Source organism: Rhincodon typus, chromosome 25 (assembly GCF_021869965.1).
Source record: "Rhincodon typus isolate 14 chromosome 25, sRhiTyp1.1, whole genome shotgun sequence".
Lineage (NCBI taxonomy): Eukaryota > Metazoa > Chordata > Chondrichthyes > Orectolobiformes > Rhincodontidae > Rhincodon > Rhincodon typus.
The window spans coordinates 9423060-9434722 of record NC_063356.1 but is presented as its reverse complement, the minus strand read 5'-3'; the positions used below and the strand labels follow the sequence as shown (position 1 = coordinate 9434722).

Below are 11663 nucleotides of genomic sequence, written 5' to 3'. Positions count from 1 at the left end.
TCCCATGGCTAACCCACTCAACCTGCAAACTACGGGCAATTTAGCATGGCCAATCCACCTAACCTGCACATCTTTGGACTATGGGAGGAAACCGGAGCACCCGGAGAAAACTCACAGAGACATGCAAACTACACACAGACAGTCGCTCAAGGGTGGAATCGAATGGGCGTTGTGAGGCAGCAGTGCTAACCACTGAGCCACCATGCCCACTGCATATGCTTGAGTTTTCTCCTGGTTCCCAGCCAGAATGTTCATTATTACCCATCGTATACTCTATGGTTGAGTTCTATTTCACTATTATAACTATTGTAACAATTCCTACTCCCTTTGAAATGTGGTATTCGTGCTTCTGTCACGATGAGTGCAAAGCAAAAATCTCTTCAACTGTATGTCACTCTTTTCAGCAATACTCAACTTCTGTGTGATCAAGCAACCACATACCATGTTATTAACAGCTTGATGCCCATAGTAAAACCCACAAGCATAGAAACTTAACCTTCATTTAGAAGTAGTGAACTGTCTCTCAGTGAAAGGCATTATTTAGACTAAAATTCATTTCTAGGAGCCAGTGTGATATTGGATGCTGACTTTGCATTGGATGTATAAGAGATCAAAGGCTTCTGTTGTACTCTAATTTGAGAAATCCTGAGAATTTTATTTGAATATAGCCTAACCTTAACCCTAACGCACAAGCACAGAAATACACACGCAGTGAATGAAAGGTATCTCATATTTCTACATTAACAAAATTGAGTCAAAACCTGCATTACAAAGGTAAATAATCAGATGGACATTCTACAAAGACAGATTGAGTGAATCTACCGCTCAGTTTAATTGGAAAGGGATCAACACATGACCAATATCTTTGTCACAAACAAAACCAGAAATTGCTGGAAAAACTCAGCAGGTCTGACAGCATTTGTGGAGAGAAAGCAGAGTTAATGTTTTGAGTTCAGTGACATTCCTTCAAAAGGGTCTGTTCTGAAGAAGAGTCACTGGACCTGAAACGTTAACTCTGCTTTCTTTCCACAGATGCTGCCAGACCTGCTGAACTTTTCCAGCAATTTCTGTTTCTGTTACTGATTTCCAGCATCTTCAGTTCTTTGGTTTTTTTTGTCCAATGTCTTTGTGTCTGAGCCATTCCAGAAGGCCTAAGATGGTGGAGAGGCTAATGGTGAAGAATGCAAAGACAGTGGGGAATATTTGGGGAAAGGAAACAGGAGAGACAGTACCGGAAAGACCAATAGTAAAGTTTCTCTTCAGAGAGCAAAAAATGTGTATCCTCATGGCATTTCAGCATAGCAAATCTTCACAATACGTTTAGCCAAGCCCTCATGAGGAAATATTTGGACTGGTAGCTAAAAGTTTGGTTGAAGAATTGGCTTTAAGGACCCTGTTCAAAGGGAAGAGAGGATCATAAGGTGAAGAGTTTTAGGAATGGAACTCCAGAGCTCAAGACTGAAGGTGCAGGTACTAGTGCGGTGGAGAAGATCAACAATGGACAGGAGACCAGAAATACAGGAGAACATGGATTTCAAAAAGTTGTAAGACTGAATTAGAACAGGAATGGGGAATGTTGATGTCGTGGAAGGATTTAATGATGTAGATGAAGCATTGGTGGATTCAGTAACCAAGTTGGTCAACAAACTCCGATGAACAAGAATGAAGAAAAGACTGCTAACTAGTCCATTGGAATTAACAGCTTTCCTGAAACTTTGAGCAGGAGTAATTCCCAGTATAATATAGTATGGCACTATCTGAATACAGTCCAGTGAGGCTCTGTTTATGGCTGGTTTAATCAGATGACTTCTTCAGTTGTCCTTAGTTCATTGGCTTGTCTTCACACCAAAGAGCCTCCCTCTCTAAGTCGCTTCAACACCTGGAGAAAAAAAAAATAAGCAAGCAAGTATGAAGAGCCCTCAACACCGACAAGATTTCCTTGCATTTTATATCTTACCTTTCTGGTGGTTGCAACTTGGAAATGGATACTGCTCCCTTTTTCTTAAACCATAATGATAAAAAGAGTATTTGTGTAATGCTGAACTATTTCAAAGTGTCAGTTTGGTGCTGAGTTAAGTACTGTTATTATATAAAGAACCAATGAATTGGAAATAACAAGGTGTAGAGCTGGATGAACACAGCAGGCCAAGCAGCATCAGAGGAGCAGGAAAGCTGACGTTTCAGATCTGGACCTTTCCTCAGAATTTCTGAAGTAAGGTCTAGACCCAAAACTTCAGCTTTCCTGCTCCTCTGATGCTGCTTGTCCTGCTGTGTTCATCCAGCGCTACACCTTGTTATCTCAGATTCTCCAGCATCGGCAGTTCCTACTATCTCTCAATGAATTGGAGACTGCCTTACAATTGTATGAGGAGACCCGACAGACAACAGAAAGAAGTGGTTGGATTTACAATCCAGGTCACAGAGAAAGGAAGAAAAATGGGTCGGTCAGTTTATGAAATCAACCATCCTCATCAGTGCATTTATCATCAAAATATATGGACTGACACTTCAAATCTCTACAATGGGAGTGCTGCGCTGCAGAAGATTCCACCCGCTAATGCAATGTTCAGCCAAGATCTTGCCTGGTTTTGCAAGTGAATGTAAACGAGTCTACAGTACCCTGTGAGAAATGATGTGGAGGTGCCGGTGTTAGACTGGGCTGGACAAGAACATAGAACATAGAACATTACAGCGCAGTACAGGCCCTTCGGCCCTCGATGTTGCGCTGACCTGTGAAACCAATCTGAAGCCCATCTAACCTAAACTATTCCATTATCATCCATATGTTTATCCAATGACCATTTAAATGTCCTTAAAGTTGGCGAGTCTACTACTTTTGCAGGCAGGGCATTCCACGCCCTTACTACTCTTTAAGTAAAGAACCTACCTCTGACATCTGTCCTATATCTATCACCCCTCAATTTAAAGCTATGTCCCCTCGTGCTAGCCGTCACCATCTGAGGAAAAAGGCTCCCACTGTCCACCCTATCTAATCCTCTGATCATCTTGTATGTCTCTATTAAGTCACCTCTTAACCTTCTTCTCTCTAACGAAAACGACCTCAAGACCTTCAGCCTTTCCTCATAAGACCTTCCCTCCATACCAGGCAACATCCTGGTAAATCTCTCTGCACCCTTTCCAATGCTTCCACATCCTTCCTATAATGCGGTGACCAGAACTGTACGCAATACTCCAAGTGTGGCCGCACCAGAGTTTTGTACAGCTGCAACATGACAAGTTCAGAAATCTCATGATACCAGGTTATAGTCCAACAGGTTTATTTGAAACACAAGCTTTCAGAGCCTCGCTCCTTCTTCAGGTGTTAGTGAGAGAGGTGGTATCAGACACAGAATTTGTAAGTGAAAGAACAAAGGGTCCCACTACTGATGATGTTGTATTAAACAAATGTAAGATGCTATTAAATCTTTAATCAGTTAGAAGGCTTTAATTGATTAATATGTATTTGTAAATCCCTGAATTTCTTTCAAGTCACTGCCCTGAGAAGACTAAAGGTTTTATCAGTGTAAAGCAGAGGTGAAATTTTAGGTCAGAAACATACACACACACTCACTCACACACAAATACACACACACATAAATCAATGGGGTGAATTTGTATTTGCAGATGCATTCTATTTTCTACAAAAAGTACATAATTTATAGACAGTCAGTCAATGAGGCATTTTATAAATTCCTACTTTAGAAATAAAACCAGTCTGACTCCAGACAAAAACACAAACAGATTCCAAACAAGGCCTCACACTGAACATGCATTGACTGATCTAAAATGTTACCTCTTCTTTACACTGATAAAACCTTCATTTCTCTCAGGGCAGTGACTTGAAAGAAACTCAGGAATTTACATTTCCACATTAATCAATTAAAACCTTCCAACTGCTTAAAGATTTAACAGCATCTTAGGTTTTGTTTAGTACATCCTCTATCTAATGGTGTGAACCTTTGATCTCTTACTTACAAATTCTGTGTCTAATGCTACCTCTCTCACTAACACCTGAAGAAGGAGTGAGGCTCTGAAAGCGTGAGTTTTCGAATAAACCTGTTGGACTATAACCTGATGTCGTGTGATTTCTGACTTTGTGAGAAAGGTTAGGGAAGGTCCAGTACAAAATTAAAATGTTAAAGGTGCCAGGAAACGTAATATGGAAAATACCACCGACCTTAGGAATCAGGAACGAGCTGGGTCAAGACTGGGAACTGCGTGGTGGGAGCTAAACGCGCGGGTTGTTTCCTACAGCTACAGTGGATCAAGCTTGGGCCAGAGGGACAGCGGCAGATCAAGAGCGGGCCAATGAGGCAGCAGCGATCAGAGCTGAGCGGTGAGGCAGCTGAGAGTGGGACAGGAACAGCAGGACGGTGAGGCAGTGTCGGTGAGAGTGGGGATGGTGAGGCAGTGACGGTGAGAGTGGGGACGGTGAAGCAGTGACGGTGAGGCAGTGACAGTGAGAGTGGAGACGGTGAGGCAGCTGAGAATGGGACGGTGAGGCAGCAGTGGTGAGAGCGGGACTGTGAGTCAGCCCAGAGTGAGATGGTGAGGCAGCCCAGAGCATGGCGAGGGCTGGAAAGTCTGGAATGGGACTGCAGCAGTGGAAAAGAAAGCTGAACTCACTGAAGTTACTTTTCTTTCTTATCGTATTCCATGTTAATGTAAAAGGCACCATGTATGTACGGCAAAGGTACACAATTTTCATTGTATTTTCACATTGAATACGTGACAATAAATGATTCAATTTAATTCAAAATGATGGAAACCTCATCACGTCTGACAGCATTTGTGGAGTGAGAAACAAAGTTAATGTTTCAGCTCTTTAAATTGGAAATTGGTTCTTGTGCTAAATTGCATCGGTTCTGACAAAATGTCATCAATCTTGCAGTGATTGGAACCAGGGCAAGGTGGATCCATTAACTGTGATATCCTTGATTGGCGTTGTTAACCCGGACCAATCAGGGAGCCCTGGCTGACAGAAATAAACAGGGGATTCAGAAGGTCCCCTCAGTCCAGGGACTGGCTTAGAGCAGCAGGTCAGAGCCCATGTACAGTGCATATATAAATAAAGGGTGACTTGGTGACAAGATACCAGCCTCTGTGCAGTTATTTCAGACCTGAAATGTTGACACTATCCCTCCACAGTTTCAGCACTTTCTGAGTTCAATGGGGACCTGTCCAACATTTACTCTCCAATCAATTTCACTAATATTGATTATCTGGTCACATTTTTGATTACAGAAATGTGCTGTGTGCATATTGGCTGATTTATTCTCCCACATTTTAATAGTACTTCTGTGATGGTGGAGTGCTTTTGGGTAGCCCTAAAATTGTGAAAAATGTGTTATAATTTTGAAACATACCTTTTCAATGGTAACATCCTTCACTATCAATGCACAATGGCAGCAATGAGAACCTTTAAGAAGAAACATTGCAGAAACTCATCCACTGACAACACTTTCCAAACCATGGCATTTAGCAGCCAAAAGGACAACAGCAACAAATGTAGAGCAAGACCAACACCTTCGATGGTCCTTTCTAAATGATTGACCATCCTGACATGGAACTGTCACGCAATGGTGGGGTGAAAATCCTGGAACCAAGACCCCCTCCACTGCCCCTAACAGCTCTGTAGTTGGTACAGATAGAGATCAAGCACAAAGGGTGGAAGGAGCATTGGTGTGTAAACTCAATGAGGCCACCCACCCGCTTCCTCAAACACCCACCTTTGGCAGTGTTCTGATCCAGCATTGGACTGTTTAGCATCGCAGGCCCACATGCTGGAAGAGAGTCATTCCCATTTCGAGTGCGTGCATAAGTAAAGGCACCTACATGTCCAAGACAGCATTGGTTCCAGAAGGCAGCTCACCACCACCTTTCCAGACCAATTAGAAATAGGCAAATCATTCTATCCTACCCAGCAAATTCCATGCCCCATGAATGCATCAAAACAAAGTCCTTTGTTCCTTTTCTATGTTAGCCCTGGGAGTAGTTAGTAGCATCGACATGGGTCTTTGACTTTGTCCAGCACTCTCTATAATAAATGCACGCAGTCATTCCTCCATATCTGCAAGGGTTCCATTCCTGAGAACTCCCGTGAATGTTGAAATTCGTGAATGCGGAACTTGTTAAAAATCATGGATACAATATTAAACACTGTCAATATTCTCAAACCACTGGAGTAGATTATCTCATTATTTATCCCTTTGCTACTTGAAGGGCCTTTCTGTGTGCAATTTCAGTGCTGTCCATTACAATGATTACACTTCCTAAAGTTACTTAAGTGGTTGTAAGAGGTAGCACTGTGGGTCAGTGGTTAGCACTGCTGCCTCACAGCGCCAGGAAACCCAGGTTTGATTCCATGCTCGGGTCTGTGTGGAGTTTGCATGTTTTCCCCATGTCAGTGTGGGTTTCCTCCCACAGTCCAAAGATGTGCAGGTTAGGTGGATTGGCCATGCTAAATTGCCCATAGTGTTCAGGGATGTTTGGGTTAGGCATGGGGAATGGGTCTGGGTGGGATGCTCTTTGGAGGGGCAGTGTGGACTTGTTAGGCCGAATAGCCTGTTTCCATACTGTAGGGATTCTGTGATAAGGTGCCTGAGGTCATCATTAGTGCAAATGTTTCCTCCTTCATTTTCAAGTTCAGCTACAACCAAAGCACTTGGATGAGGAAACAGGAAAATGTATCCAATCCACAAGCTGCACTGTAATAACTCTTCCAGCCTGCTTTGGATACACGATTTTTGCCAGTGGATATTTTCTTTTGTTAATACTTATTTTTGACTCAGATAGTCGAATTCGCAATTCGTGATTTCATGCATACTGAGAATTTACTACACTGACATGTACAAATAAAAGTTATTGTATAGTATGTCTTTTAAGCCCCATAATATATCGGTGCTTTAAATCCTATTGATGATTATTAAGTGGCTTGTAGGCAGTAATATTCTCCGAGTATGCAAATAGATTGGTTTACCACATCCTCAATAAACTATCTGTTTGTATTGATGTTATAAGACTAATAAACCAGACAGAAGATAGAAGTTGTGCAAGGACATTTGAAAAGCCTTCACAAGGGAGGTTAATCATGTAAAATATTGCTGCTTAAATGGTTAGGTGAAGCAGCCTTAATGGAATACTCTCAAATATATTAGGACTCCATGGTACTAAGGAAATTCAGCGTAGCTTGCAAATTTGATGGGGAAATCATTTCTCATTTACTTTGATTGGTCAATATTTACCTCTTAACCAATAGCACTGGTTAGGCACTTTGCAATAAAGAAGATACAGACCATAACCAAATATCTTAGTCATATAATGGCACCTTCCACCAATACTCCCTCTATTTTTCTTCAGTGAGCACCCATCCGAGGCCTGTGCACAGCAGCAACCTCCAAAACCAGATGTCAATGCGACTGCACAGCTTATTGGGAACTCAGCTGGCTACTGCGTAGTACTCCCTCAGTTTTTTATTAAAGTGTTGGTCTGGATTATGTGCTCAAGCTTCCAAAATGGGCCAAGGATCCTCACTCACACATTAATGTAAAAGCCTATGCCCCCCATGTTCTCGGCCAATATTAAACGCTCTTAATATTCTCAAACCACTGGAATAGATTATCTGGTCAATTTATCTCATTGCTGTTCGAAGGACCTGGCTGTGTGCAAATTGGGTGCTGTACATTACAACTATGGTTACACTTCGAAAGTTATAGGATGCCTTAGAACCTCCTGTGGTCATCAAAAGTGCTACATTAGTGCTAGTATTTTTCACTCATTTTCTTTCTCAAGGTGAGCTGTAACTGGGACATTAGGATGAGGAAGGAAGAAAATTTATCCAATCTATAAGTTGCACTGTAGCAGCTCTTCAAGCCTACTTTGCTAATACCTTTCAAACAAGCACCTTCATAGAATCCCTGCAGTGTGGAAAAGGCCCTTCGGCCCAACAAGTCCTCACTGGCCCTCAGAACATCCACCCAGACCCATCCCTCTAATCTACATATCCCTGATCACTATAGGGAATTTAGCATGGCCAATCCACCTAGCCTGTACATCTTTGGACTGTGGGAGGAAACCCCTGCAGACACAGGGAGAATGTGCAAACTCCACACAGACAGTCACCCAAGGGTAGAATTGTACCTGGGCACCTGGCGCTGTGAGGCAGCAGTGCTAACCACTGAGCCACCATGCCTTTCCTAGAAATGAATAACCGAGAAAGAAAAGGAACAAACACCCCCACCCATCATTAACTTCCCAGCCAGATTTGTGATTGCCTTGGCTGTCTCTGGGTATATTTCCAAGTCAGGATGTTGAGCAGCTGAGAGGGAACTTGCTGAGGCTGGTGTTTCCATGTATCTGCTGCCCTTGTCGAACAAGTCACTCGTTATCTTGGCTTGAATTTTCAAAAAAAAACCTCCCACATCATTGGTGCACCTAGCCCACATTGTTTTTAAATTCATTCATGGGATGAGGGCATCACTGGCAAGGTTAGCATTTGCTGCCCATCCCTAATTGCCCAGAGGGCAGTTAAGAGTCAACCACATTGCTGTGGGTCTGGAGTCACATAGAGGCCAGACTGGCTAAGGATGGTGGTTTCCTTCCATAAAGGTGAATCAGTTGGTTTGTTTCCCCCTGACAATCAACAAGAATTCATGGTGCTCATTAGAATCTCAATTCCAGATGTTTATTGAAGTCAAATTCAACCATCAGCCATGGCAGGATTCGAACGCAGGTTCTCCAGGACATAACATGGGTTTCTGCGTTAACAGTCCAGTGATAACACCAGTAGGCCATCACCTCCCACACAAGCTACTACTGATGAAGAAAGCAACCCACCTTCTGAAATCACGGCTGGTTAGGGATAGGCAATTAATGCTGGCAACGCTCAAGAATGAATTTAAAAAGTTGTGAGACCTGGAATTAGATGCTAGAGATAAAAAGTCAGTAGACTAACCAAGTGCTGGTTGCGGAGGTGATGACCTAGTGGTATTATCACTGGACTGTTAATCTAGAGTCCCAGATAATGTCCCAGCAGATCTGGGTTCAAATCCCACCACGGCAGATGGTGGAATTTGAATTCAATAAATATCTGGAATTAAGAGTCTAATGATGACCATGCATCCATCGTCAATTGTTGGGAAAAACCCATCTGGTTCACTAATGTCCTTTAGGAAAGGAAACTTCCATCCTTACCAGGTCTGGCCTACATGTGACTCCAGACCCACAGCAATTTGGTTGAATAATTAGGGATGGGCAATAAATGCTGCCTGGCCAGTGACACCTTCATCTCATGAATGAATAAAAAAAACTGAATTCCTAACCAGCGATCCCCAATTTGCATTTCCTAGATTTTATTTAATTGTCGAATTTGGACTTTATAGTAATTGCCTGCCTCCCTTCTTTGATTGCAACTGCTTAAATATCCCGTGTGAGAGCAGCTTAAATACTAACATTGATGATGTATGTCGATGAGACATTGGATTAACATTCCCAGTAGGCGTGGAGCAAGATATAATCAAGCTAACTATTATATTGAATAAGAGATAGTAGGAACTGCAGATGCTGGAGAATCCGAGACAACAAGGTGCAGGGCTGGATGAACACAGCAGGCCAAGCAGCATCATAGGAGCAGAAAGGCTGACATTTCGGGCCTAGACCCTTCATCAGAAAAGGGGGAGGGGAAGGGGGTTCTGAAATAAATAGGGAGAGAGTGGGAGGCGGATAGAAGATGGATAGAGGAGAGGATAGGTGGAGAGGAAACAAACAGGCAGTAGGAGGCGGGGATGGAGCCAGTAAAGGTGAGTGTAGGTGGGGAGTTAGGGAGGGGATAGGTCAGTCCAGGGAGGACGGACAGGTCAAGGGGGCGGGATGAGGTTAGTCAGTAGGAGATGGGGGTGCGGCTTGAGGTGGGAGGAAGAACAGGTTAGGGAGGCGGGGATGAGCTGGACTGGTTTTGGGATGCGGTAGGGGGAGGGGAGATTTTGAAGCTTGTGAAATCCACATTGATACCATTGGGCTGCAGCGTTCCCAAGCGGAATATGAGTTGCTGTTCTCTATTATATTGAATAAATGTGTCTCCTTTGGTGAGAATACCAACATAATTTTGACTATTCTAAGTTACAGTTCCAATATTAAAAGCAATTCACAGATTTTACTTACCTATACATTATCGAGCAGTTTGGTCTAAATCTTAATAGGTTTTTTCATTTATATGCATGAGAAACACTAACATTAAACACACACAAACACAATTTTAAATTTAAGATAGAGAAGGCATTATTAATCACTACACTGGCCGTGAATGCAAATTAGAACTGAAACTAATAATTTTGACAAAACCAAGGCTGATGAATTTAACATGATCCATTCGGTTCCATGGAACATTGCAGTAGCCATGACGCAGGGAGTATGGAGAGACAGACATGAAAAACACCACAAAGAGATAAAGAGAAACGTTATCGGACAGAGACAGAGAGAAATCCCACCACATGGAAAGATAGAAACACGCTGGGTGAGACATGAAAGCACATGTGCAAAATGTAAAGCTGGGCTCATATTATATCAATGGGCATTCAGGAACATGAAATAGAATTCAATTTCAGTGGAAGTCACTTTTCCCAACTTCTTATCTTCTGCTTTGGTTATATCAACATCACAGACTAATTCCTGTATTCTGCCAATATATCTTTCTTAAAAATTATGAATGTGGTTAACATTGCAGCCATGACCAAAGAAGCTGAATTTTGTATAATAATGACTGAGGGATAGATATTGGCCAGGTCACCGAGATTAACCCTCCCACAAAATAACGTCACAGGATTTTTTTACAATCAGCAAACAAGCTGATGGGACGTTGGTCTAACATTGCATCTGAAAGACAGCACCTCCAACAGTGCAGCTCTCCCTCAGTGTCAGCCTTACCATTTTAAGCACTCAAGTGTGACTTGAGCCTCAGACCTTGCAATTATAGAGACAGTCGACAGAGCAGCTACCCGGGTTGTGTCTCAACGGAAGCAATCCAACAATGCACTAAAGCATCACAATTTTATTGGAAACAAGCCCATAATGAAGGGACAGTGATGAGGAGTGTCTTACCATGCTGAGTCCAGGGAACGTAAAGATTAATCCCAGGACTGGAATCTTGGAGAGTAATTCCGAAACAACTGGGAGCGTGCCCCTAGGAAAACAGTTCCACATTTGGGAAAGGTTAATTACATTGACTTGTTCTTAAGTAAACAAATAAAGCTTTCAAAATCTGTCTTTAAATACATTTGTGGTTCTCTCTTTTTGTGTCTTGTCCTAAGTTGTCCTGAGGGCAATTTAAGGAAGGTCTGCAGCCAAACCTAGGGGCAGGAAGCACAGTCTCCAGTGCTGCTCCTGGTCTGTAGCACACGCACGATACCCAAAACTGAGGACTGCCCCACACCTGTGTACAGGAGCCCCACCCAAAAACGAGCACAGCGGGCACTGCCCTTGACCTAAGGCAGGTGGCCCCACTTTCAAAGGAACACAGAGTTCTCCACCCCAAACAAGTATTGCTGGCACTTCCCTGACCCAAGCACAGAGGATACTGTCTGTGACCCAAGCACAATGATCATTGCTCCTGACCCAAGCACGGTGGGCACCGTCCGTGACCCAAGCACAGCGATCATTGCTCCTGACCC

The 11663-nt window shown here is 43.0% G+C and overlaps 1 protein-coding gene across 1 annotated transcript in view; it reads right to left on the bottom strand.

Moving 5' to 3' along the window:
* Positions 1-1052: 1052 nt before the first annotated feature.
* Positions 1053-11663, bottom strand: part of LOC109926437 (vesicle transport protein GOT1B-like) — a 16931-nt gene continuing 6320 nt past the window's right edge. The window contains exons 4-5 of the mRNA XM_048611887.1: positions 11095-11176; positions 1053-1879 (exon numbers count right to left, since the gene is read on the bottom strand). Coding sequence (XP_048467844.1) covers positions 1841-1879; positions 11095-11176 — 121 coding nt within the window. The 3' untranslated portion in view covers positions 1053-1840. The remainder of the gene's footprint in view (positions 1880-11094; positions 11177-11663) is intronic.